Source organism: Zonotrichia albicollis, chromosome 12 (genome assembly GCF_047830755.1).
Source record: "Zonotrichia albicollis isolate bZonAlb1 chromosome 12, bZonAlb1.hap1, whole genome shotgun sequence".
NCBI lineage: Eukaryota > Metazoa > Chordata > Aves > Passeriformes > Passerellidae > Zonotrichia > Zonotrichia albicollis.
The window spans coordinates 16,929,370-16,957,336 of NC_133830.1; the positions used below are offsets into that span (position 1 = coordinate 16,929,370).

Sequence of the window (27,967 nt, forward strand, 5' to 3'; positions counted from 1 at the left end):
ATTTTCTCACCAGCCTTTCTGTATTTTGCTTGGCCTTCCAAGGCTGGGGCATGACATAACTCCATTAGCTAGATGCTGACAGAAGTGATTCATTCAGGGAACAAACACCTTGGCAAGCTTGGATGTGGCACTTGGTGCCATGGTCTTGTTATAAACGGGAGCACACTCCCACAGCTAAAGTGATTTCAGCTTTTATTATAAGGCCTAAAGCTTGGAGGGTCGAGCAGGAGTGTTCCTGATGAGTGAGGATGCTGCAGAGCTGGTGCTGGATCTTCCTTTCTTGAGCAGAGATGTTCCAGATGTTCCAGGTGGAGCAGCACACGATCCCACTGGCTCGGATGCCCCCTTTTTATACTGTTTTTTGTTCCTTTGGATTGGTTTATTTTTGGATCCTTCATTTGCACGAAGGTTTAAAGCGCTCGATTGGGCAATTACAGCTCTGTCCAGGCTGGCTTGGAGGGTGATGCACTTTACTTAGGTGTAATACGGTACATAGAGTACCGTATTTCTTATACCTACTTTTAACCGCTTTTACAATATAATAACCAAACTTTTTAACAGTACATGCTTAGCAGTTATGAACTATTTTACAATAGTTTCTAACCTATTTTTGACAGTCTGCTTGACATGGTGGTGATCAGTCACAGATTGGACTCGATGATCTTCAGAGGTCCTTTCCACCCTGAACGGTTCCATGATACTGCGGTGAGGTGTCCCCTCAGGGAGAAAGAAGCCTTCAGTTGGTACTGCAGCAGCCGCGCTGGGGAACGGGAGCCGCAGCCGGGGAACGGGGAACAGGGAACTGAGATCGGGGGTCGGGCACCGCCTCAGCGCTCTCCCGTGCCGGGGCCGCCCCTTCCCTGCAGCCCCCGGGGCGCGGCCGCCCTCCCGCCGCTGTGTCGGGGCGTGCTCGGCCTCTGCCTCCTCTTCCTGCTGGCCGCTGGTGAGCGCGGGATGGTGCGGGAGCGGCGAGCGGGGGTGCCCCGGTGCTCAGGGGGGGTTTGGGGGCTCCGGCGTCGCTTTCGGAAGCGGTGATCACATTCCCCGGGGAGGCTCGGCCGAAGCCCCCGTCGTGGGGAGCTCCAGGCTGCGAGCTCGGCCCCCTCAGCTCTGCCGCCCGTGCCGGGGCGGGGACTGAGGAACCTTGGTGTTAGGGGCTGAGGAACGCGTGGTTTTGGGATCTGTGGAACCGTGATTTTGGGAACTGTGTTTTGGGGGCCGAGGAGCCGTGGTTTTGGGGGCTGCGGAACCGTGTTTCGTGAGGCCGTGGAATCGTGTTCTGGGGGCTGTGGAGCCGCGGTGTTGGGGGCACGTGGTCCCGGCGGCGGGAGGTGCCCACACGCGCTCAGCTGTTGTGGCGCGCATTTGGGTTCGTCGAAGGAAAAGTTCTGCTGAGGGAAAAGTTCTGCTGAAGTTACGTGGGTTTGTCTGCCAGCAGTGGCCTGATGATAGGGGCTGCTGGTAACTAAGGTGAGGTAATGATGCAGTGAAGTGGCTGCGGGTTATTCTTGAAGCATCCAATCAAAAACCTTCACCTTTTCACCCCCCATACAGTAACTTCTTCCCATTTACTGAAAGATAGTATAAACACTTAAGTGCTTAGTGATGATATCATATAAAACGCATGATTACGTAAACTTGTTTGATGAATGTGTTCATACATCAAATGCTGTTATTGATTATCGGGTTTTTTTTGCAGCAGCCCTATTGGTTGCTGATTTGTTTTTGTGCTTAGAGGATGGGCCGTGTGGTCTTCCCCAGTTTTGTCATTAGAAAAAGCGGATGTGATCACAGAACTTAGCTGGTGGGGTCTCAGAGAAGGAGAAGCACTCTTTGTATTTTATATATCAGTGGCATCACTTGATCAGAGAGATCAAATTCTGCCCAAACCTGTGCAGAAAAGTTGCCTGTGATACACAAGAAGACATTTGATTTGGTCAGAGTAATCCAGGATCACAGTTTGTTCGGGGGCTGAGCTGAAATCAGTGTGGCTGACATTGTCAGAGTTTTATCTGTAAGTACTTACTTATCTGTAAGTATTTCAAGGTTTGAGCGCCAGAAGAAGGATTCCTTAAGCTGACTCACCACCAAGGTGCTATAGCTGTAACTGTGCAAGCTGCCCTTGAATAAATAGGGGTGGAAGTTAGTGCTTATTGCAGTGATTGGGGACTGCAAGGGAAGAGTCTGGCAGCTCTGCTCTTGAGATGGAACTTGGTCAGCGTTTAAAGGTTTTGTGTGGTACTGATGGTATGAAATCATCACGGTGATGCCCTGCGGGATAGGAGGAACCCCTCAGTAACCAGATTCTGTTGGGTTGGATGAGGGCTGTTCTCAGGTAATTCAAATAATCAAACCATCAGAAGACCGACTGGGGGAAAAGTGCCATCAGTTGATGAGCTGGAGAATTCAGTCAGTTGAGGAAGTCTCATGGATGCCACAGCTGATGGAAGAAGAGAGGAACAAAGCAGAGGCACCAGATTATTCTTTTGTGTGCTGGGCCCTGGTTGGCTCAGCTCAGCCACCTGAGAGCTGGCCTCGGCCTTTGGTTTTGCTCGCTACTTTATTGTGCTGAAGCAGTACAATTGTGAGATGAAGGGAGGAATTTTGTTGGCTGCCCTGCTGTGTAATTTCACGAAGTATTTTGGAGTTGGTTTAGCTACCTGCCATTTCCTTGTTAGGGACAGAGGAAGGAGGGAGGGGTCAGGTGTCATTAGGTGTTTGCAGAAGAAAAAATTGATCGACCACGTGTAAGCATATGTAAAGCTGTAAAATGTACTGCACTATGGTACAGAAGTTCCTCTTTGTTTCTATTTAATGAACCTCCATATTGAAACTCTTAAAAGATTTTCTTCTTTTTATCATTGGCTGTGATGCCTAAATATTTTTAGCTTTTATGTATTTTTCATGTATTTGTAACATTTTAGGCTGTTTGTACAAAGTTTAACTTGTAGTACTTTTCCTGTCCTCCTTCATAGTATACCAAACCCTTACTAATACATTCTTGAAATTCTGTTTAGTCTTGCCTTTAGTGTAGCAAGGACACTTTGTTTTGCAGCTTGTATTGTAGACACAGTAAACAGTAGGGTTGAAAAAGATTGAGGGGAGGCTCCAATGGGGCAGAACCCAGGGGGAAATTACCTAACCAACTGCTCTTCTTACTGGACAGTATTTGTAGGTACAATCTTAGCAAAATTGTAGAAATACTGTATTGTGTGTGCATATCACCATATTGTGCTCTATTAAGGCTGTCAATTGAAGACTTGCGTTTATATTATCATTTTAACGCTGTTTGGAAAAGTTTTGTGTTTTATTCCAGGCAACAGTATTCAGGTATTTTTTGATGCTGGAGGGTGAAAACTGAATTTTCAGATGTTCAAGTCAGTTTACATACTGTCTTTGCCTCTTTTTGTTTGCTTTCTCTGAACAACTACACCTGAAGGAATTTGAGTTTTTGGATGGAGTGTGGTTTAGGAGCAAGATATCAGGCTATGTCTTGATAGGAAGGAAAATGATGAATAGAAACCAGCTGACTGCAGAATTTGTCACTGAAAAATGAAGTAATACCCTTCTTGGGAAATGACTTTGCTTGAGCTTTGGGAAGTATTTTTTTGTGGCAGTTAAAAGCTTTTAATTTGCCATTCTTATGGTGCAGTTCCTCAGGCTTGGGAGGGCAAGGACAGAGATAACAGGCATTCTCTTTAGGAATGTGTCAGCCCAATGCAGTTCTGAGGTGTGGGATGTTCCCTAAGGGATCCATCCTGGTACATCCCCATTGATTACCACTGGAGCTGCACCAGGTGATGCTTGCAGTGGGAATGCTGCTGGACTGATTTTAGTTCTAAGAATCTGTTGTATGATATCTCTGTTTTCTGCAATGGATTATCAGGATTAGGATTTTCTGTGAAGTAAGCAAAGCAACAGGTACAAGCAACCAAGTCGCAGGGAAATCCAAACCTACAGTGAACACAGTGGTGTTGCATCTTTTCCATCAAGTCAAATCTCTAGGAAAATGTAACATTTTATTCTAACTGATTTTCGGGCCTTTTGATGTTTTTAACATTTTTGGCAACTCATGTTGCTCTTTGAGTCTTTACAATAATTTGGTAGCTTCTATCAGATACAGTGAAGAAAGTAACAGCAGCATCTCATATTTTTGTGCAGTTTAGTGCTTATGCCTGTGTGAACATTTGGATAGAGGTGCTTAATGAAGATGAGCTGCTCTGCGTGTCTGACGTGAGTATTTGCCTCTACTATACACAAAAGGAAATTCTTGGTTTGTAAGACCTGACCCAAGTACTTTCAGCATATTTAAATGTTAATTTAGGTGATCTGATCGGGATGAGGAAAAGACTTTGTATGATTATTCCTTTACTTACTAACAGTTGGTTTGTAACTCTTCTCAGTTCTGGGTGAGGATTGTCAGGCATATATTTTGTTATTTTGGTGAGGTACAACTTGCACAATCCTGTCCTGATTTCTGCTGTGGATCTTGTCTGGATCGACACTGCTGCTCTAATGTATTCCTAAAATATGATGAACAAAAATTCCAGTGCAATCAGCTTAATGAAAGTTATTGAGGCAAAGTGAATGTATACTACACATTGCAGTTCTGTCATCAAATTATAAAAACATAGTGTTTAATGGTTAAATCTTCCTAAAGGACCTTTCTCTTCTAGATCTCTATCAGGGATCTACATTAATGCTTGTTACTTAACTGTAAAAAGGGAACAATGAGCTGGATAAATTAATGCATAAACTGATGTGTGTCTTCTTGATAATTTTCAAATACTTTGTTTAATTTTTCCGAAGGTCTCCTGATGCAGAAGACCCTCTGGAAGCTTTAAAGAATCTCGCCGAGAAAATTAGGTAAACTGCATCCACCAACTGGTTGGGATGAAGCTTTAATATGATTTTGTTTTTACCTTTGTGGGAGGGCTTCAAGGCCTGATACAATATGCATTGATGCTTGTTAAAATGATTGTTGTGTCAGTATTACCATATCATGTGGAAAGTCCTTGTTATTGAAAGCTTAACTTCCCACTTTAGGATGCTCAAGGACACCAGAAAGGTACCACTGGTACCTGCTCCAGATGGAGAATGTTACCAAGGGAAAGGCATCCCAAAGAGCAGAGAGGACAGGCTCTAAAACCCCCTTTTGTGGAGTCATTACTGTAGTCACAGAGTGGGTAATGTGGAAAATTGCCAGGCTTGCTGTGGAGAATGAACGAGGCTGGTTGAGCTCACACCTGAGCTGAGCCACTTGCTTTTCTTGCCCCCGGCTCAGGCAGGGCTTAACCACTGCAGGGTGTCTGGGGTGACACGCTGGCCTGAGCTCCATGTTGTTGTCTCTGTGGAGCACAGAAGCCACATCCCTGCAGGGAAGGTGAGCATCACTCCCCTTACCCAGGCAAAGAGCACTTGTTCAAAGTACAGAGCTGCTCCTTGCAGGCCATGGTGATGTGAGCTGGAGTGTGGGAGCAAAGACTGTCAGAGATCCTTTAGCCAGCTGGAGGACACTGTGACACTGAAATGTCACACTTTGGTTCAGTTTGACTGAAGGTAGCAGAAACCCTCTTAAAACTGGTGTTTGGTTTTCTCCATGTAGAGCATGAGCATATGGCCCCACTTGGTGGACAAATTGCTGTGCTTGCTCCTCTCTCCTCCCCAGAGCAGGGATGCCTGTCAGAGCATACCTGAGTGAAACTAAGCTTAGTTAGTGGAGAAGGTGAGCTTAGTAAAAAGCTGTATTTGTTGATTTTTGTTGTTAATCACTGACTAACTTTAGCTCCTTAGGGCTAATGCAGTAAATGCATTTATCTACAGCTGCTGCAAATCTATGTATGGTTTTTTTGGTTTTGGATGTTGCAAAACTGCCTTGGAACAGTACTGTCAGGCTATTGTCAAATCCATACTTTTAGCACCAGAGGCAACAAAAAGAATCTCTTCTTTTAGTGTACATTACCTTTCATAGGCACTTGAAACTTGGCTAGGCAACTTTAATAAGTAATAAATTCCATTTTTTGACATGAATTCTCTTGTTACAGGATCTCTGAGTCGGACATATTTCAGGATCCTGATTTGGACTTTGGCCCCGGGTAAGCCATGCAAGCTTTTAAAATGGGATTTGTGTAGAGATTCTTCATTGTGTAATCAGGACATGTGGACCTGGCGGTGCTGGGTTAACAGTTGGATTCAGTGATCTTAAAGATCTCTTCCAGCCTAAACAATTCCATGATTCTGTGCTGCTAGAATACAAAAATGGAAATACTAGTTTGTGTGTTAAGAGTGTGGAGCCCTCAAAATCCGTGTGTGTGTTGGAAGGAGAGACATGAGGAAGAAGCTGGATGTTGCTATTTAGAACATAACAGTCTCTGTATATGATAACCTGCATCCTCCCTGCTGAACAGAAGGTTGGAGCATTAGCACAGAGTCACAGAATAGTTGGGCTTGGAAGGGACCTCTGGAGATCCAGTCCAACCCTGCTGCCAAGGCAGGGTCACCTGGAGCAGGTGACACAGGAATGTGTCCAGGTGTGACTTGAATGTCTCCAGAGGGGACACCCCACTCACTCCCTGGGCAGCCTCTTCCAGGACTCTGCCATTCTTAACATAAAAAACTTCTTCCTCACAATGAGGTGGAACATCCTCTGTTTTAATTTACTTCTCTGTGCTTTGTACTCTTAGAAAATCCACAGTGGCTCTATAAGAAAGTCTGCTTTTGTTTGAAGTACCTCCTTGGTGTTCTAGCATCTTTTGCAGTTTCTGTCAATATTTCTCCATCTCTTTCAATCTTGGGAAGAAGTAAATTCCTTTAAGCCTATATTGGTGATGACAGGAAAAATGTGTCAGTTTTTCACAGTGCAGAAGATGATGAAGGGAGGGCAGGGATTAATCACAGAATGTTACAGGGTTGGAATGGACATTAAGGATGATGTATTATTCCCTGCCATGGCCAGGGACACATGTCCCACTTACTGAGGGCCCACCCAGCCTGGCCTTGAACACTGCCGGGATCGGGGCATCCACAGCTTCCATTAGCAACCTGTTCTAGTGCATCACCACCCTGACAGTAAAAACTTCCTTCCTTAGCCAACCTAAATCTCCCCTCTTTCAATCTGTACCCATTCCTCCCTGTGCTGTCACTCCAGTTCCTGGCAAAGAGCCCCTCTCCGGTTCCCTGTAGCTCCTTCAGAAAGTGCCGGGAGGTGTCCACACGAGCTTCTCCTCTCCGGGGTGAGCAGCCCCAGCTCTCCCAGCCTGTCTCCTTATCACCATCGTGCACATCTTATCAGCACTCCTGGACTCGCTCCAGCACTCCCTGGCCTTGCTATGCCGGGCAGTGCCGGAGCTCTGGCTCTCGGATGCCTCCGGGCAGCTTTGGGCGCTGGGGATCGCGGCGGTGCCGGGGCTCCCCTTTAAGGGGCGGTGCGGGCGCCGTGACGTGCGCGGGGCCGGGCGGCGGGCGCGGGGCCGGCGGCGGCGGCGAGCATGGGGTAAGCGGCGGGGCTCGGGGCTCGGGGCTCGGGACGGGACCGACAGCTGCACGGGGAGCCCGCCCGGCCTTCCCGGGACCTCCGGCAGAGCGGGCTCGGTAGCGGCTGCCAGCGGGGCCGCGCTCTGTTAGTCCGGGCACATCCTCACCGGGGGAGGAAGGAGCCGCGCTAAAGGCGATAGGCACGGGCATGGGGCTGTGATGGGGCACGGGCATGTCTTGGAGCCTTGGTGTCTTCGATAAAGAGGAGATTTAATGTAACAAATATTTTGGAGGAGGGATGCCCCTTCTCAGCTAGGCTGATCTTGTGTCTTCAGATGTGTGGTTCCAATACAGCCTTATCGTGAAGTCTGCTTGCTCTTGTAAATGACAGAAAAAAGCATTTAGGAAAGAGCAGATAAATTGTTTTAATTATCTTTGTTTTCAGCTGTGGAATGTTTTAAAAGAGAACCGTGGATGTCTCTGCATAAGAAGAGACATTTCTTCTTCCTTCTCTTTTCCTTTTCAATTACATTGCAGCTTTGAAAAATTAGTGTTGTGCAAAGGCCTCGATCTGACATCGAACTTCTTGTTAGGCAATTTTATTAGAAAGGTAGTAATTACTCATAGGAATACTGTCCTTTAAAAGCCATCTGGATATGACTCTGAAGGAAAACCATGTTAGAACTTTCCAAAATGACTTATGACTGAGCTGTCCCATTTAGGGTGTTTCAGTACTGGGAATTTCAGTGAGTGGCACTGTGTGTGACTGCAACCAGTGGGACACCAAGTAGTTTTTGTTTGGTTACAGACAGTGCCTGGGATTTGGTGTTGTGTATGTTGAGGTTTCTGTGCTTTTTTAACCAAGTAGTAAGCTGAATTCCTTCTGGAGAGCTGTATTGCTTCCTTGCCTGCAAGGTATACTCCACCCTCTCTCTCTCAGTGCCAATTTTTTTTAAAAGGCAGGTTTTGCCTTGTTTCTTGATGACTATGTTAGTTTAATTCTTCGCTGTGGTGAGAGAAGGGCTGATGTCAGAATATTTCTTTGTATCTCCAACAAGATGAGCGTTCTCTTTGAACAGTTTGTAACATGACAGGAAGCAAAAAGGGCAACTTCCTTTAGTGCCCTGTTCTCTCTTAGGAGTTACAAATACTACCTTTGACACTGCCCTTGAGAAGGAGGTGATGTTTTCCTGGCCTTTTAGGTCAGAAAGTGTTTGGTTCCCCATTCTTGCATCAGGCTGATTTCTAGATCGAGTTGCCACCCTGGCACCCTGCTCACAAATCCTGTCTTGTTAAGAGAACTTCCCCTTTCTGAGGGTGAGTTACAGACTACCTGTGGACTTGCCACTGGACTCTGTGGTCTGGGTGTTTCTTCTCCCTGCTTGGAAATCCTGCCACAATTACGCCCTAATTCTAAGGACAGGGTTAGGGAAGGGCTACTGATGGAATGTTTGTTCTTTGGTTTCATGCCTGGCAGAGCAATTTCTAGTTTGTCTGGACTTTTGCTTATTTTGCTGTGTTTATTCTGTCTTCTGCAGAAGTGCAAGCAAAGCACCAGCTTCCAATAGGTTCCTTTTTAGTATCATCCTTTGATATTAATGTCTTTCAGTATTTGTATTGAGTATCAGGTGCTGTTGAGGCAGGTGTGCATTTTGGGCATTTCACATTGCAAGTGGTCCATGTGCTGTAATCTTTGGACATTTCAAAGACAGTAAATTACACTCCATTAGAGTGTGTTAATGATGCACTTCTAAGTACTTGAAAGCATTTTGCTTCCCAGAATGCTGCATTTGGAAGCAAATGGAAGCATTCTAGGAAAAGTATAAAATCAGGATTAACTCAGATTCAGGCCTTTTATTTTGTTGATCAGCCCTTAAAGATCATGTGGAGCTTTTAGGTCAGGGTGTAGGCACAGGTTTCATAGTGCTGAACTTTATACATTTGTCACCATTTTTCCTTGACCATAGGTGATTTTTCCAATTTCTCCTGCTAGTGAATGTGTTGTGGCAAAGGTTTACTGGAAAATATTTCAGAATTTTCCCCCCCATTTTAATTGGATTACTGAATTTTCCCCTGCTTTACTCTGCTTTCAAAGATGGATTGTGAGTAGTAAGGTTAATTTAGTTGGTTTCCCCTTTTCATTCTGCTGTATGTAGTATTCTCATTTTGGGAAACTGTGGAAAAAGCAGAGCACTGATTCACCAGGTCAGAACTTGTTATTATTTTCATTGGTAGTGTGATTACTTAGCCTTGGTATGCCGATTTTCCAATAGTGACCCTTACTGGAAAAGGAAATTAGATGACTCATATCCACAATTCAACTAATTGTGAAGTATTTGAGTGTTTAAGGAGGTGGAGCAGTTCAGAACATCTGTATCAGTTCCAGAAGAAAATAATGTCGTTGGGGCAGCTGATACTGGAAACAAAACTTCACATTGTCTGTGTACACAGTTCATTTGGCTCTGTGTCTGAATGAATTTCTGCCTGTAAGTTACAGCAGATTGTGTAACAGGTACAGTAATGCCTGAGGCAAGGCTGTTCCTCCTTATGAGAAGGGGGGGCAGAATTTCCATTTTCCTGGGAAGCTTTGGCCAGCAGAGACAGACCAGCCCTGCTGGGTGGGGATGTGCTCATTTGGGGTTTGAGCCATGTTGTGTTGTGGCTTCCTTGTCCTTTGGTGATACAGAGAAAATCCATGCCTGGTTGGAATGTGACGTCTACAAGAGGCTGCTACATGCTAACATGGCAAAACCAGCTCTTTGTAACAGTGAAAGATGTGATTATCCTGGTTTTCTTTGTCTTGTTTAGATATTTTCAAGCCCATATTTTCTCCACAGACAAGGTCAAAAATGATTTTGAACTATGCCCTGATTCTTCTCCCCTGCTATCACACTATCAGGGACTCCAGTTTAAACTTTCTGGTATATTTGGATATTCCAGGATCTGTAATAGGTAAGAAAGTAAATAATGAAGATAATTACAGAGTCACAGAATTGTTAGGGTTGGAAGGAAGCTCTGGAGATCATCCAGTCCAATCCCCCTCCAAGGCAGGGTCACCTGGAGCAGGGTACACAGGAATGTGTCCAGGTGGGTGTGGAAGGTTTCCAGAGGGAACACTCCATGAAAATTGGGAAAAAGCTTGCAGAAATGTAAGCAGTCTCTGTTTAATGAGCAGAGGATTTCTTTTCCAGTGCTGGTCCTTGATATTTTCTGTAAATAAATGAGTTAAAGTGCATCCAGCCTGTTCTGTGAGGCTCGTGTTCAAGCACAGGCTAATCTCACCGAGGAACGTAAGCTTCTTGCCTGGAAACAACTGAGACTTGGATTTAAACTACTTAAAGAAATGTTTCATGCTTTTTACTAGCCTGAAGAGTAAACATCAGCTTGCACAACTAGCAGTGGGAACTTTCATTGCCTTTGGTTTTGTGTTCAGTGTGTTCTTGGTGCAGAAACTGCCTGAAGGCGGCAGAGGGCTCTGAGCTGAGGTCTCTGCTGCTGTAGGCACTTCAGGTTTCGTTTTCTCAGGAACCAGGCAGGAAGGAGAGGTTGAAAAATGCTGCCCTGCTGCAAGAGGCAGATGTGCATGGCTGGGTTAGTGTGCCCTGCTAACCACAGAGGGCTGGGTGACAGCAACAGCCTGAGCACACAGGGGCACAGCAAGATTGATCACTTGGATTCTGTGCAGGAGTTCATTTTCCTGTGCTTTGTGTTCACTGACTGTAGCTGCCTAGCAGGGTGGAGTGTTCCCTGTGCCTGTGGGTGTTCCTGTGCCTCTGTGTAACTCTGAAAACAGTAAATTTTTAACATACAAGCTGGCTCTGGAGAGAGCTTGTGCAAGAGGTTGCAGGTAGGGTAAGATCCTATAGCCCAAGAAACAGAGAATCCTTTAAAAACATGTTTCAAAGACCATGATGGCTATTTATTAGAATCTGTAAAAATTTGAGCATTTTGAGCACCAACTCTGCTTTTTCATATACTGCCATAAAAAAAGTCATGGCCTGAGGTGTAGCTGGATACATTTGCCACAGGTTGTGTTTGTAGATGTATTATGGAAGGAGGAGAATACCCTCAAATTGCCCAGCCTTTTAAAACTGCAGCTGTAGGGTCTTCTGTGAAATAAACAAATTGGTTTCATTTCAGGAAATTACCAATTGTGTAGACATTGGCCTTTTGACAGAAGCTTTGTATTCAAAACATTTTATACCATTAATTTTTGATGTGATACACCTCTGTTTTTATTAGCATGATCTCTGGCTCTCAATTCCACTGAGAAGTAAATTTAAAAACCTCCTTTTGTTTTTTTTAGGGTGTGAAAGGCACTAGTCACCAGAGTCACTTTTGTGACTCTTTGGTGAAGATTTCATTAATAATCGATGCCATTTAAAAGAATGGTTGGCCAGATGTGACCTCTGCAATGGTCTGTTCTTGTTTGTACAGTGTTGGATTTTCCTTGATGATCCTTGTTGTGCTGACTGATATTCCAGAAGAGAAGGGGAATGTGGGGCAGGATGTCACTTCATAGCAGTGCAGGATAATTAATTGATGTAATTCAAACTTTGCTCCTGCCTGAACACAGTATTTGGAAATTTTATATATGTGATGATAGATGAGTAATATGGGTAAGGAAGAAGGTGTGTTTCCTACAAAAGCTGGGTTATGAGGCAGGCAAAGCAGGTGGGTGTAACCCAGTCCAAACTTCCTTTTACTGCAGTTCCAGTCTGTTTGGCAGGTCATACACCAGGTTTCAATTTGCCAGGAAAAAAAAAACTTTAACTCTTTGGCCAAGTTAGTTTCTAATTAGTTGTTTAAATCTGCTTCTAGAATTAGTATGATACTGGCAGTAGCAAATTCATAATATTGCCGTTTTTGTGGGGAAGTTTTTTTTGTAGCACTTAATAATTTTTTTGTTTGGTTTGGAGGGGTTTTTTTTCAGTTAAACTTGTTCTGCTAATTCAGTTAACCATCTAAGAAAAATCCTTCCCATTGCCAAATTTGAATTTGGGTGTGGGGGTAACATCCTGTGTCCTTGAAGTGGGTGGTAGGAAGGGAACTGACTCATGTTGTTTGCCTTAAATATCTGTAATCATTCTACATTCTCTTTTTGCCACTAAAGGAAAATTTGAAATTTATTTCCCACCTGCAGAAGCAAATGCCTTTAATTCTGTTTAAGGGCAGTTTGTATGCTGAGTCCAGTAGACTGAAAATTATCTGGGGCTGCAGTGTTAATTCTTGCACTGCTGGTGAAAGACTTCAGTCCCTCTCAATGCAGCCTTGACTTTTCCCCTTGTTATGTGCATATTTTAATGCATCAGTTACTTACAGAAATTACTCTGTTTTCTACAAAGTGTACAATAATAGATTTCCTGGCAAGCTTCACCAGAAAATTGTATTTTTAGGATGTATTACAAAGGGATTTATATACATAGACATATTTGGTACAAATGCACTCTTTAAGGACCAAGAAAAGATGCTTGTATACATATTCCATAATAACCTGTTGGATCAGGGTGTCAGATGTCTGAGTTAGACCACAAACTACAGGAAGTTCCCTCCCTGCCACTTTCTCTTAAAGGCTGCTTAAGAACACGTTGTGCTAAACATGTTATTTTTAAAAAATGGAGAATTAAAAAAAAATAATGTAAATATAATATTAAAAAATAGTAGTTAGCTTAATTCCAGTAGGTCTTTGTGTATAAAATTGAGGTTTATTATTTTGGGCTTAAAGTAATCCACATCACATTCCTCTTTGCACAAACAGCTAAAGGCTCCATTCAGCACATATTTAGCAAACTTCTTCCTGTAAGGTTCTCACCTTCTCCTTTCTGTAGCACTCTGGCAATTGCAGTTTCTTGCTTCCCATGGCATTATTGTTGTTTTAGCTCGTTTCTCACGCAGAGCTGGGTCCCTGGGCTGTGCTCACTTTGGGCTCTGGGGATGCAGCCCAGGGCTGTTTATGCTGCAGGTAAACAATGGGCTTGTTTTGCTGGGGCTCCCCTTGCAAACTCTCCTTTTGGGACTACCCAGAAAGAATTATGGAAGGTAGTGCTGAATTTTAGGGTTTTTCATTTAATCTGTGTCCCTGCTAGAGCAGTTTGCAGTCAGTGATGGCTTGAGCTGGTGCTGCTCTGAGGGGTTTGTCAGAATAAAGTGAAAAAACCCTTTTCACACCATTAAGGGACTGAACCCCTTAATGTTGAACCCCTCTGAAGTGCTAATTGAGTTAACATTTGTCTGAAACACCAAACATCACAATTCCAATCCACACTTCACTGCATTGCAGAGCTCCTAAAATGACTTTGCACTTTCTCAAAGCTGCCAGTCTGATGAAACAACCAAGATTTTGCAGAATTGAAACCACGCTGCCCAGGCTGAGTCTCAGGCTGCCTGTTGCCTGCCACAAGAATCACTTGGAAGCTTCCTGATCATGCAGAGATCCTGTTTGGGGAGGTGGCCAAGGCTGCACCAGCGATTACTGAGATTGCTCCTGCACCAGGAGGCTTCACTCTGCTCTGGGTTCTGATTGCCTGCTTGTGCTGAAGCTCCTGGCTCTGCTAAATTAGGCTGCTCCCTCTTGTAAATGTTAAAATCAGGCTGATGTTTCCCTGTGAGTTTGCTTTCTGAGCAATAGTAAATTATTTTCGTTTCATCTTTAGGAAAGTGATTCTTACGGTTTGAATTTTTATGCTAAAACATTCAACTGAGCAAGTGTGTTGCTAATTAAGTTGTAAAAACTAATCCCTCTGAAAGGCTCAAAAAAAAGCCTTATTTTCCTGCTGAACTTCACAGGCAGTATGTGGCAATAGATGGCTGTGACTGAAATGTTATTTAGGCATCTCTGTCTGGGGACTTGTCTGGGCCTGCCCTACACCTGATCAGGGAATTCATGTGGATATTTTCCATTTCTGGGAACTGGATCCTTTTCTGGAGCACTAAGGAATGACATGCATATACTCAGTTTTTTATTTTACTTTTAGGAATGGCCTAAATGATCTTTTGAAGTCTTTCCAGACCACCCTGTGTTACAGCCATAACTCACTATTTGTAAATGTTTGTTTTGAAAAGTGCCTTGCCAATGTGTTTCTCGAAGCATGGAACAAATCTTGGAATAGATTAAAACTTGCACAATAAAAAGGCTGCTTAAGCTAATTTTTCATTACTAGGTGGTCTCATTGTTAATTTGGATGTTTTTTTCTCTTTTAAGACAAAATTTTTGGTGTGTCCTACTCACATGAAGGCATAGATATGTGAAAACTTCCTTTGTATCAGCCTACAAAATGTCACTGACTTAAGTGATTCAAACTGTTAAGAGTTAAAAATACATTTCTGGAATCAAAACTTTGATATTTGCTTTAAATAAACTCTACATTTTTTTTCCATTTGACTGTTCAAGATCTCCAACATGAACAACTGCCTTGAGAATTAACTTCTACAAATAGTATTATTTAGATCCTGGTCTTGGTTCTCACATTTTAATATGTCTGTTGCATTTCTGAAAGGGGTAAAATAGGCAAGTGTGAGCTGATAGATATAGTGAATAATTAGCTTTAAAGGTGAGTCTGAGATGCATTCTCATTACAGATACACTTCAGTGGTGAGAGGATGGGGTAGGAAGGAGAGAGGTGGTGATAGGAAAGGGCAGGGTGTTATCTCTCCATTTTTATAAATGGAATAAATCTCTCCCTATTTGCTTTTCTGTACATTTTATGAGAAGTTGTAGTTTGTCATTGCTGCAATAAAACCGCTGTTAGGTTCGATTTTGTTTTTTATGAAATCATTGGCAAAAGTTCACTTTCCTGTGAAGAGAAAGAAGCAGGAAATGTCAGTGAATGAGCTCAAGCTGTTGATAACTGTGCTTTTTTTAGCCTATGGTATATAGAATGTGGGAGTCTGGCAAGCTGGATGTGACTGACGCCAGCAGAGCCCTGCACTGCTGCACTCTGACGTTTGTTTGCACAAGGCAGGCTCAGGTGTGCTTTTGGTTTCATTGGCCTTTGTTTTCTCATGGTTTGTCCGGTTTTCGGCTGTTTGGGTGGCCTGGAAAGGCCCGGGGTGGCCTTGGGGCAGCCGCGTTTCAAAGGACAAGAAGAGGCTTCAGTTCTTTTCTCGGTCTCGGTGCTCATTAATTGTTTATCTAAAAGATTTTCTCTCGGCCCGACAGAGCTCTGCTCAGCAGCCAGCCATGAGCACACTGTCTCACCCTCCAGGCGGTCACCTATCTTTATACCCAAAGTTACATATACAATATTTATCATTTTTCCCCAATACCTTTCACCCTTATTGCCCGGTGCACTTTTAGTAATGACCAATCCCAAAGTGCCACCATCACCACAGAAGATAGAGGAGAAGAAGAAGAAGAAGAAGAAGAAGGACAGGACACGCCCCAATTCCTCCATCTTATTTCTCTAAACCCCCCTGTACAGAAATCCTAAACCCTGTGTTTCACTCTCTAATTAACCAATCCCTTCACCATTCACCCCAGTGAAACCCTCCTATCCTCATACAGGCGTCGTCTTCTGTGTAGGATCAAAGTGCAGCCACCAGACACTTCTGGAACATTCCAGGACTCCCGAGCCCCCCAAGGGTGGTCTCAGTGACTCGGCACCTCAGTCCTGAGGTGCTGAGATCCCACAATGGTTAACCATTCAGGGGAAGGATCTGTAAGCAGCAATCCCTCACGTTTCTTTTTCATTTATGTACAATGCTAATGGTAATTAAATTATCATTTAGTGTGGATATGGTTTATTCCAAATATTTTAGGGCCCTTTAGGCAGATTCAGTGGGTGAAAGCAATCAAATGAAGCAATTTTTGTCTAAGAAGGGACTTAGCACACTGCAAGGGAGTATTTATACAGCACCTGGAATATCTTGTCTCCTAAAGGTTACAAGGTTCACTGAGTATACTGAGCACCATTCTGACTTCACTTGACCATCATCCATTAGTGGCAGCCTTCCTGCACCTTTTTCAGTAGTGGGATATCACTTAAATGCTAAAGAAATGCTGGGACCAGTACTCCTTGGGCAGTAAAAAAGATATTATTGCAGTAAGGTAGGGACTGACCATGCAGAAATTCCAAAAGAGTTGTCAATAAAAATACTTAGAAAAAAAATATTTTTGAAGAACTCTAGTGTGGAAAGAGAGTGTTGATGGCATGAATTACAAGTTGACAGCACTTTAAATGTCTCTATTTTATGCTGTTCTAAGACATTAGCCTGAATGAACCCAAGCACTGGCAGGAAAATTACCTGCTGTGCAGTAGGTGATAAAAAAGCCTGCCAGTAACCATTGTTGCACTCCTTAAAGAACTGAGAAGAGCTAACTCCTCTCTGTTATTTGACCTGCTGGGCTTTGCTGAACGTTTATAATTTGGTCTGCAGCAATCAGACAGCGTTTCAGTGGGCAGGAGTGGATCCCAGTGTTTGCACACACAAACACAGAACTGTACACCTGGCACACCTGCACCTCAAACATGTGTCTGCATTTAACCCTTCTGAAGATGGGTGCAGAATGTCCTGTCCTTGTGTCCTGGCTGTGTCATTTTGCCAAGGAATAAGTGATCCAAATGCACAGGGTGTCTCTCACAGCTTGGTGAAGATGAGGACGTGGTGTGTTGGCTTTTTAACTTTGCTTTTGTTGTGTTCCTTATTAGAGGTGGCAAATAGGAGATATCTGCTTCATTGAGCAGAAAACTTTATTAAAAACAAACAAATGGAGCCCATGGTCAGTGTTTTTGTCTGTTGATGGCCCTCAGCTTGGCTGCAGGTGGGCTTGTGCTGTTTTCTCTCCTTGTATCAGAAATTGATTTGGTTGTGAAAGATGATGGGGCTGTTCCAGTTTCCTGCTGTGCTCAGCAATTTATTATGAGTAAATATTTCTCCACTTTCTCAATTTTTCTGGTATCTTTGATTCTGCCCAGCCTTTGCTAAAGTTCTAAGAAGTTCATTGTCTGTACAAGTGAAGAATTTTAGTTGTCTTTGTCAGCCCTAATCTCTTTCCTTGACACAAGAATTTCTTAGCATAGTTCACTACAAAAAAGGTGTTTTTCCTTTTCTGGGGAAAAAACCCAAGGAAGAATCTGGAAAACTTCTTTGCTTTGTCTGTGCTGCTGTTGGTGGAGAATAGCTGTGTATAAAGGAAGCAATGTCAGCTTCCCCAGTGAGAGAGCTCTGTCAGGGTTGGTCCAAAGTGGAAACAAGAGAAAAGAAAAAGCTCTTGGCTCCTGCACAAGTATCAGAAATTGCAGTTGGCATTTCTTGTCCTGCAGTTTCTGAAGGTGTCTGTTGTTTGTCACAGGTGTTCTTGCTGTTTCCTGAGAACGTTGGAATCAGGATTGTGATTCAGTGTATGAATCCATTGAGTGCAGTTCTCTCTCTTTTCTTCCTGTCTTGAAATCACATTTGTATTTTGCTTTTTACACCAGGTTGGAAAGAAATGGGATTATTTGGATGGTGATGAGCTGGCTGTGAGCTTACTGTGCTGAAGTGAAGATAATGCTCATGAGGATGAGAGGGCACTTAAAGCTGGCTGTTTAGGAGCGGGGGTTTGGGTCAGCATCTCAAAAATGCTCTGTGCAAATAAATGGGGCAAAACATGCATGTGTTCCTCAACACATTGTTTTCACCTTTACATCCTGTGGTTGTGTTGCAGTAATCCATTTATTTTCCTGCAGTGTCTCTGACACTGTTACTTCAGGAGGCTGCAGCAGTTCCTGCTTCCTGTATCCCATTCAGAATTCCATGGTTGTATCTACAGTGCTTCACAAAATCAGGGCTCAGTCAGACACAGTTACAGTTTCATAAAGTCATTGTGTTTGACTCAAGCTTTTTCTTCTACCTTTTGCAGAAACAGAATAAAATTGATGCACCCTCTCTTAAGGTGAAAGAATGCATTTTAAATTGAGCCTTTCTATTTGTCAGTGCTCAGCTTACTAAGGGTTAAGTTGCTCTAGAAGACACTGAGGTGAGATCTTTTAAATTTGGGCTAGGGCAAAGCATTTTGCAATTCTTTTTGTCAGTTTTTTAACCTTCCAGTTAGCATCACTGATACTCAAATGCAATTTTCACTGGGTGTTTTGGTGGGTGTTTGATAGCCAAGTGAAAATTGCTGGATGCAATGGAGATGTTTTTTTCTTTAAAGCTGTTAACAGGAAACTGAGCTGGGGAAAAAAACCAAAGAGAACTCTGTAGCCAAAATCTCTACCAACAAACAAAAACAGGATGGATGTGAAAATGACTCTCTAGTCTTCATTTTATAGCTGATTGTTCTTTAAAACTGACTTCCTGCAATTGTTCCCAAAACCAATGCATGGTGTGTTTTCTAAGAAAGAAGGGTGCTGGAGACTTTGGCTTCCATGGAAGATGGGCTTTATTGATTTCAGACAGTAGGAAACAGATAATGTCATTTAGCACTTTAAGGGGATTGTCACTGGCTTTGCTGTGATATCTTTTCTCCCCTATGTGGTAAATAAAACTTGTAAAGCTTTGAGAGGTGACTGGTTTTGTCTGCCTCCATCATTTGGTGCTCATCACAGGAGTTAAAGCTGTTGTAATCTCTGGTCTTCCCATAATAAATGTGGGAGTTTTAGGCAGTGTTTCTGTGTCCCATAATGTAACCTGGCATACTTGCTATTGCAGAAAAGTCAGGATTTCAGTTCTTCGTAACTGGATGAAACATGGATTCTAAAATAACGGTTTACAGAGGCCAAGAATCTGTTCAGGGCTGAGATTGTCTTGAGTTTGGGACTGGGATGTCTTAGGGAATGTGGGAAGAACTTGCTGTCACCCCAACAGGTGGGGTGCTTCATTATGGGCTTGCTCTGAGCCTGTGTGTTCACACTAAAACAACAACAGTCACAGTCAGACAAAAACAAGAGGGGCCAGAGACCCCTTGTCAGGGGTGGTTCAGCTCCCCTGCCTGAGCAGACCTGACCTCCCTCAGCACTGCCATGCACAGTTGTTGGTCCAATAAGGACTGAGAGATTGGAGGTGGAGCAATGTGTTCTCTGCAGGTTTGGTTAAGGAGTGACTCTTACCAGTTCTGTGGTCTCTGTCTTGCAGTTTTGGAACCCTCATTGCCATTGGAGTTACTGTTTTTGCAGTGATTGTTGTCACTATTATTCTGTGCCTCACCTGCTCCTGTTGCTGTCTGTACAAAGCATGTCGACGACCACGCCGTGAGTAGCTCCGGATTTATTTTCTTCTTCACATCTTTGAAAAAGATTTTTTTTTTTATCCCTCCTGGAAAATTGTGTTCCTATAAGAGGTGAAAATACTGTGCTTAGAAGCTGCAATACCTAAATATTAAAAATCAGCATTTAAGCACTTCAGAATGTGAGGTTGCAGAGAGATGTTTTGGAGTATTTTCTGAGCATTTAGAAGTTCTCTTCCATCCCACTGTGTGGGGGATCTGGTGTCGCAGAGAAATGAGGACTTTTGTTGGGGTCGAGCCATTTGTCGGTGAGGGGAGACTCAGACACTCAATATGAGTGATAAGCAAATTCTGTTTATTGAAGAGAGCATCAGACACTTATACAGCAAGTAATAAGCTTATGAATATTCTGTAAGCCAAGCAATCTATTGGTTAAACTATACTATTAACTCTTCTTCATTCCTTAGGGGTTACATCTCTCTTTTCTCATGTCTCTTTCACTGTTTGTTATTACTACCACAGCTAGGCCCAAGGACACTGCTATCTGTGCAGGTGCAGGACTTGGAATTAGCCATGGTTTTGTACTTTTCCATTCTCTAGCAGCTAAATTCCCAACAATCTGGGAGTTGTTGGGGGTTTTTCTTTAGGGACCACCAGCACTAACCATGTTCCTTTTCCTTGCTGTAGCTGTGGTGACCACTGCCACCACCACCACCGTGGTTCACTCTGCCTATCCCCAGCAGCCTGCAGTGCCACCCAGCTATGCAGCAGCTCCGTACCAAGGCTACCAGCCCGTGGCTGTGCAGCCCCAGCCAGGCATGCCCGTGGCTCCCTACCCTGCCCAGTACCCTCCTCCTTACCCCACCCAGCCTGCAGGACCCCCAGCTTACCATGAAACTGTGGCAGGTAAGGCAGCACCAAGTGCTTCTCATCTCCTGAACAGCTCAGAGACAGCTGCTCTGGAGCAGATCTTCTGTTATTTACATTTATTATTGTCTATGGCTGTGTTAATACAAATGTAAACAAATTTTGTAAAGTTTAGGTTGTGGTGGATGGTGTTATTCACCCTGGTGGAAATTTCCCTCTCACTGTTTCTGTGTGAAGCATTGCCAGAGGAGGTGTGAGCTGGAGCTGTATGGCAAAGTTTGGCAGTGTGTGGGACTGTCAGCAGATCCAGTAGAACATTTTACTAATTCAGCTGACATTTAATATTAAAATCAAAGTCAATTAACATACATACATACATACATATATATGCGTACATGAGTTGGATGTTTCCACATTTCCTTTCTAATTTAGTATCTGTGAGCTCTATTCTATAGGAGCATGTAGTGACAGGACAAGGGGGAATGGATTCAAACTAAAGGACAGCAAGTTTAGTTATTATATATATATATATATATAAAACTGGTTATTAGATTAGTTATTAGGAAAAAATTGTTCACTGTGAGGTTTGTGAGGCCCTGGCACAAGTTGGCCAGAGAAGCTATGGACACGTCAGAAGTGTCCAAGGCCAGTTTGGATGGAATCCTGAACAGCCTGGTCTCATGGAAGGTGTCCCTGTCCGTGACAAAGGGGTTGGAAGGAGAAGTCTGTTGACAACTTGTAGTTAGAATTATCAGAATCTTTTTTCTTCAGCTTTCCTTCTTTCACAGCATTGTTTTCATGCAGCCTTGTTGTTGCAATGACTAATTCCCATTTCTGCTGGTAAGAGCTGTTCTCTGAGCAATTGGCTCCAGACTGCTCAGAGAGGCCAAAACTAAACTTTTAAGACCTGTAGGATCTTGTTCTCTTACAAACCTCACTGGTCATCCTTTTACATAACAAAGTATAGTCCTGACTAGTAGATAATGCCCTTAGGAAGTAACTTCCAGGACAGCTTGGATATAAATTGGCTTTTCATGGTGTGAAAGATTTGCAAACAGTTAGAAATTGTACATTAATAATGTGCAAACCAGCCCCACATGTGAAAACACTGACTTGGCAGGAGTGTTGACTCTGTTTTTCTGTTACAAATGCCAAAGAAGCTGTGGGTTTGACAGGATTATGCCAAAGTGCTTTGGCTTCATCTTTTTCATATGAGGGAGCCAATAAATTAGTCATTTCACTTCTCCTGCTCTCTGGTTTCTCAGGCTGTTGGTGGTTTTTAGTTTTTAAACAGTTGTTTTGTTTTGGGTTTTTTTCTTTCTGGGAACACACCAAGGCACTTTCAGTGCTGGCAGCTGAAAATGCCTCCCAGTGAGAGTTGTTCCCTTCATTTCTCCTGCCTGTTAACCAAGGGCAGGCTGTTAATTATGTCATGGGGAGAATACCTGCTCTGCCACACAGGAGCCAAGCCCACTCACTTTACAGATCAGCACAAGATAACCACACTTGCACTTTCCAGGGATCTGCTCAGGTGCTGCTTGAACAAACTTGTGCTGTTTGACAGAGCTGAAAATGGAGATGCCACTTAGAGCAGCTTTTCTCAGAGCAGTAGAAAATAAGAATCTCTTCCAAGGGATGCACATCTGCTATATAAGTCAAACTCTTTCATGTGCTCAGTAGTGGTGGGATTTTTTTTTCCCTTTTATGTTACTTCCTTAATTAATTTTTTGACACTTAGCAGGAAAGCATTTTCCTTGCAGGAATCCTAATATGATTTCTCTAGTCCTTTTACCAGTGTTTTGTTTTTTTCCCTCAGCACACTGTAAAGTTTATCCCCTTGTATGTGCACCCCTTACTTCCACTGGCTCTTTTTTGAGCCAGATCTGTTCCTTTTATTTTAGGCTGGGTTCTCCCCTAAAGGCTGCTCATGTACACTCAGCTTCAAAAAAGCCCCAAAGCCAAAAAGAACAAAAGTTTTTGTGCTCTTACTTCTGAAATGCAGATGTTTTATGACAAGCTGTTTTCAAGTCCAATTAAGATGCTGGCTAGGATGAACCTCTTAACTGTGCACTCAAAACAGAAATTGCCATTTTATATGTAGAGTTCAGAATGTACATTTTACAAATCTGTTTTTTTTTCTTGTGTTTTGCTTTTGCAGCTGGTGCTGGAGCTCCTTATCCCACCCAGCCCCCTTACAACCCTGCTTACATGGATCCTCAGAAGCCCACCTATTGAAAAGCTTCTGCTGTGCTTCTGCATACAAAACTTTTCAAAATATCATTTGTTCTGTTTACACCATGCTCCTGTACTATATTTTTCTGGAAGACAACAATTTTGTGTTAAAGTAGAGTGAAAATCAGTTCAGTATCTTCTTTTTTTTAATGCTCCAAGGAAGGAGTATTTTTCTTGCAGAAGTTGATTTATACCTCAAGCAAATACAAAAAGAGATTTTGCTCTAGATCCAATGAGAGAAGCAAGAAGAAAGAGTATTTCATAAATACACAACCACAATACCATTTGCTGTGCAGTAATTTTGAGAGGAATGGTCTAATATGAGCATTGTCAAATACCCAAAGCTGTAGCAATCTTTTGCACAGTATTAAAATGTAAAATCTTAACCTCTAAGAAACTACCTGATACATGTTATGTAAGTTCTGCCTGTTTTGAAGCTACTATTGTTAGGTAAGCTACCATTTAATACATTTCATTTATCATTCAAAAGGGAATTTTCCTTTTTTGCATCACATTTACCTTTGGTAAGAGGTAGTACACCATGTTTAATTGCCTTTGAGCTAGTTCTAAATAGCATGAGTTGGTTGTTTCCTTGTTTTCTGTCCCAATTTTAAGGTTTATAAACTGTGCCTCCACTGGATGTTATAGCTAGAAATCAACAGACACTCTGCCACTTAAAGGACCAAATAGATCAAAAGCTGAAACCCTGAAAATTCTCCATAAAAGTTATTGGATGAGTATTTTTTGTTCAGCTAGTATTGGACAAACTTAATTGAGCTTGTTGATGAGTTTGGAATTAAAATCAGCCCCTTAATGACACATTAACAGAGGTACCTTGGCAGCCTCATCACAGAGAGGGAATTCTTGTACAGGAGGGATGGGATATCAGCAGAAGATTGGGGTTTTCAAATGCTCAGGGGTTTTCCACTGTCTCTAGTGGGAACTGTAGGTGGCAGGAACCTAAGAATTAGAGAGCTTTATAAATCCAGTCTGCATTGGAGTAACAGTGTGCTGGGTGAGGGGCCACAGTGAGCATTAACCTCCCCTTTGTCTTTAGCATTCCCAGAAAGCTGAGCAGGATGAGAAGTCAGGGAAAGGAAGGATTTGTCACAGGCAGGTAATGTATTTTTATTTAAGAAGGTAATGCCTTCAGTCATGAAACATCTGGAGACATGTCATGGCTGTTAACACTGCTGGGGCTTTAGGCTTATGAATCTTTCATTGCTCAAACAAATAAGGTGGGGGGTTTTTTCACTGTCCTCAACAATTCTGTCTTTTCCAACATTGAAATGCAATTTGTTGTTAAGCCTCATAGAACTATGTAGTTATTTGCATGTATCACTGTGACATAATCACTGAAATAATTTTAACATATTTTTTACACTGATTTAACTTTTTTAGAGAGGCCATTGAGCCATTTGCCCTGTCATTCTACGTTTGGGGTATATTATTGTTTGGTGGCATTGTTTTACCTCACAGAGTGGGTGGAAGTTGCTGTTGTCAAAGGCAGCCTTGTTCCCCTTCCTGATTTTTTGAGTCTATTTCTGGATTATTCAGATTCTTTTTTAAAGAAAGTTTTCAGGGCATTTCAGAAGAAACTTGTTGAAAGTTTTTACACTGGGGTTCATGACAACCTGTGCCCCTCTGTTACACCTCTCTGAGTGTTGAAGTTAATAGCATTAAATGGTGCCAAGAGGCACTTACAGAGCATTTATCTGTGTATCCTGTGTCTGTGTTCCTCCTCTTTCCTGCCACATCAGCTGGGAAATTGGGCAAAACTTCCTGACACTGTCAGATGTTACGTGGGACCAACCAAAAAGGGATGGTGTCTTCTGTATGGAGGAGGAAGTATTGCCTTAGGAATCTGGAATGTTTCTGTGGGAGAGCACTGAGGAACTGCAGAAATAAATCCCATGCTGCAGATCCTACCCCTGGTGCTTACTCATGGAGAAGGAGGGCAGAGATTGTTCCAGCAGCTTTGTTAGCCTGTGTGGAGCCAGGGAGAGCCCAGGTACAGCACCCACTGTGGGGTTCCTGAGGCTGTCACTGTGCCCTGCTCTTCTGTCCCCACCTGGTGTGACAGAGGGAGCAGTCACAGTGTCCTGCTTGGGTTGTGAGAGGGAAATCTGCAGTTTCATGGCAGGATGGCTCAGTCCTCATCCCTGAGCAGATGGGAGCAAAGGAAGGAGGTAGCAGTAAGGGACATTCCCAAATAGGAGGCTTTGGGTGGAGGTTGTACAGACCAAACAGATTGTCCTGAATTGCCACTGCTCTCTGTGGGAGATGAGGGTTAAGGAGCCTGAAAATTGACACCTTTCCATCAGTGCAAATGATGGCTATTTGCAAGTGAGGAGATCAGTCATTAATGTACAAGCAGCTGCCTTAGCAGTACTATTACTAACTCACTTACAAAACTTACTGAAAGAAGAGAAAATGGTCCAGTTCAAAATTAATCAGATTGTGATTAATTTCTTACTGTTAGTGCATTAATCATCATTAACAATGAGGTGGAGGACCAAATTTTTTTGGTTCTTGCCCTGCAGCCTTGTTGAAGCTTGTTTTCAGATACTGACGAGAATGGGATGGTTACAGAAAAGATGGAGACGATGCAGAAGTTTTCAGTTTAAGCACTGCTGATGTGTCAGTCCCAGTAGCTGTTGCCTTCACATCACACTTGTTCTCCACAGTGCTTTAGGGAGGGGGGAGGGAGCTAAGACTTTAAATGTTGATATATCTTTTTTTTTTTAATTCTGTAAGTGCCTTTGTTTCAGAAATGTTATGTGAAATTAAAGACAGTAGAATATTGAATTTACTAGATAATCATTGTTGCTTTTGTTACATACTGTAACCTCGCTTTGTATGTTGTTTGTAGGTTCAACATAAGTATTCAAACCAAATGGCATAAACTCTATGCACCTTTGTAATAAATTCAGTGTTTGAAGTACATTCTGTCAACTTGGTTTTCTTAGCCTCATTTTGAGTATTATTTAGGGGTGTGTCTGCAAAGCTACATTTTCCTTCATGTGTTTGACAGCTGGTGTTAGTGAGTGTCCTTCGGGTCACATTGTATCATGAAATACCACTTCTGGTGGTGAGACTGAAGCCCAACCAAAATTACAGATAACAGCAAGGACAGTGTAAGCTGCTGAATGATCCTCTGACAGGCTGCTGCCAAGCAAGTCCAAAAGGATTGATTCTAAGGAAGTCTGTCATTTCATTAAAAATATCCTCTCAACCTGTTTAGACTTGTGTGTTGAGTATTGTGCCTCATTCATCAAATTGAGCAATTCAGCATGAGGTAAGTGGTCTGAAAATGTTTTTGCTGAAGTGTTTGTATATTTTATAGTTTTGATAAAAATGTTTTAGAAAGGTTGTATTCACACTCCTAACTCATTAGTCTTTCACTTGAAAATACTTTCTTTGAGCGGGTCAAGAGTATTCTTTATATGACACAACACAGCAGTGAATTGTTTAGTGTATCAGCATTATTACCTTGAATTGCCAGCTACATTCTAATGTAGCATTTAAAAGAAAAACAAAAGGAGAAATACAGAAATTTAAAAAAAACCCACACCCAATCAAAACCCCATAACTGGGTAGTTTTGTAGTGTTACTCCTTGAATTTGTTGGAGTCTCAGCTACAGGCTGATAGTGTGTTGGAGATGCAACATAAATAATTTCACTTCTAGTTTTATTTCACATTTTCTCTTAGTTGACTGGAGGCAGCAGACAAAATGCATACTCCTAAAAACCTAAATCTAGAAAACATATAATCAATGTTTGGGCTAGAAGTGACACCAGGAAATTGCAGTTATTTGTGATGATTCTGTTGGCACTGCTTTTATAGTTTCATAATAGTTCATCTATTTCTCTTTTCCCATGACTCTTAGCAGGTGCAGCTGTGCAGTGTGGCTGAGTTTGAGAAATGCTCAGAGGAGAGCTGTGTGCCTTCCCCTCTCTGCACACAAGGCTGAGGAGCAGAACCTGGGCTTTGATTGAAACCTGCAGATTCCCTTAAGGAGCACACAGGGTTTCAAAGGTACCTTCACCCTTTATTATTGCAGTTAATGGTTGTATAGGAGAGCAGATGGCTGAACTGAAAATTGGGAGCCCAGGGTTAGGTGAGGAATATTGCTGGTTGTGTTTTCATAATGTTTAATCAGCAGTTGTCTATGGTAGTGTGATTTTTTCCAGAACTAAACTTGGCATGCATTTAAAACTCATGGCAAGGTTGTGTGGGAAGAGCTGGACACACAGGAGGGAAAAACTTCAATTATTGCCAAACAAGCAATTTTTGCCTGTTCTATTTTTCCCAAGTATGGAAACTCAGTATCATATCTCAGCACTTGTAATAATTCACCAGATTTGCTTTAGCCAGTGGTTTGGGGCCTGTTTTTTTTTCTCTCTGGTTATTATTTGACCTTATCTAGTTGATTTTGCAGCCTGTACCACAGGAACCTGGTCAGATTTACAGCTTTTCAGTGAGCCATAGAGAAGGGGGGAAAGTGCACGAGTTTAACCTGAAAGGTGAGAGAAAGCTGAAGAAAATGTTACTTTATCATTTCAAGAGCTCAGGCTTCTGCACTGATGGAATTGTGTCCTCTGCAAAGGCAGCTCCCCCTCAGAGCCAGTTAGCCATTATAAAATAACCTCTGATATCCCATTTCCCTTACTGCACTCAAAATAACTTTTAAATCAGCTACTGCAGCCTTTTCATTCTAACACTTCTTGTTCCTGCAGTGGGTTTGTGGCTCACTCCCTGATGGTACCTTGCCCCTGGAATCAGGTAGGATGTCATTCTCACACTGTTGGACAGGGTTTGCAGCTCAGCTGTGCTGTTTAAGGAGGGTTTTTAGCAAAACAAATTGTTCATTCTCAACACACCAACCTACAACATGATTAATGCATAGATTAAAACATCACTGTTTGTGTTACCTCTGTTAGGACAATACAGGCACTGGTTATTACATTCTGGCCATATATGAACATAAAGTGGTAATTTTCTCTAGATATTCTCAAAAGCAGGTTAGCCTTTGAGCAACTATTGCACTGACAAGCTTTAGGACTAAGTTTTCAAATCAGTTCAGGCTCAGCAGTGCTGGCAGTCACACTTCAGGTGTGTGAAGGTGTTGGCCCTTGCTCTTGGAAGCACTTTGATAAACTGGGTTTGTAGATCTTTGTAGGTATCACAGATCACCTATTCTTATCAGTCTGCTAAATGACAATCAACAATGTACATTTTTTAACAGT

The 27,967-nt window shown here is 42.7% G+C and overlaps 1 protein-coding gene across 3 annotated transcripts; it reads left to right on the forward strand.

The window, feature by feature from the left end:
* The first annotated feature begins 662 nt into the window (after positions 1-662).
* SHISA5 (shisa family member 5) lies at positions 663-25,661 on the forward strand. 3 transcript variants are annotated; one of them, XM_005485547.4, is made up of 7 exons: positions 663-943; positions 4,162-4,233; positions 4,810-4,866; positions 6,045-6,095; positions 19,528-19,643; positions 20,306-20,524; positions 22,644-25,661. In XM_005485547.4, the coding sequence occupies exons 2-7, from the start codon at positions 4,205-4,207 to the stop codon at positions 22,718-22,720; spliced, it is 549 nt and encodes a 182-aa protein (XP_005485604.2). In that variant the 5' UTR covers positions 663-943; positions 4,162-4,204; the 3' UTR covers positions 22,721-25,661. The 3 variants fall into 3 exon arrangements, with proteins under 3 accessions (XP_005485604.2, XP_026648226.2, XP_074406203.1); XM_026792425.2 differs by lacking the exon at positions 663-943 and adding an exon at positions 1,448-1,470; XM_074550102.1 differs by lacking the exons at positions 663-943; positions 4,162-4,233; positions 4,810-4,866; positions 6,045-6,095 and adding an exon at positions 7,335-7,492.
* Positions 25,662-27,967: the final 2,306 nt, after the last annotated feature.

What these genes read in the sequence shown, in the direction of transcription:
- SHISA5 (XM_005485547.4), top strand. Translation starts at nt 4,205, where the DNA reads ATGAAGATGAGCTGCTCTGCGTGTCTGAC. An exon ending in AATCTCGCCGAGAAAATTAG is followed by an intron (nt 4,867 to 6,044) that starts GTAAACTGCATC and finishes CTCTTGTTACAG; the next exon opens with GATCTCTGAGTCGGACATAT. An exon ending in TTACCATGAAACTGTGGCAG is followed by an intron (nt 20,525 to 22,643) that starts GTAAGGCAGCAC and finishes TTGCTTTTGCAG; the next exon opens with CTGGTGCTGGAGCTCCTTAT.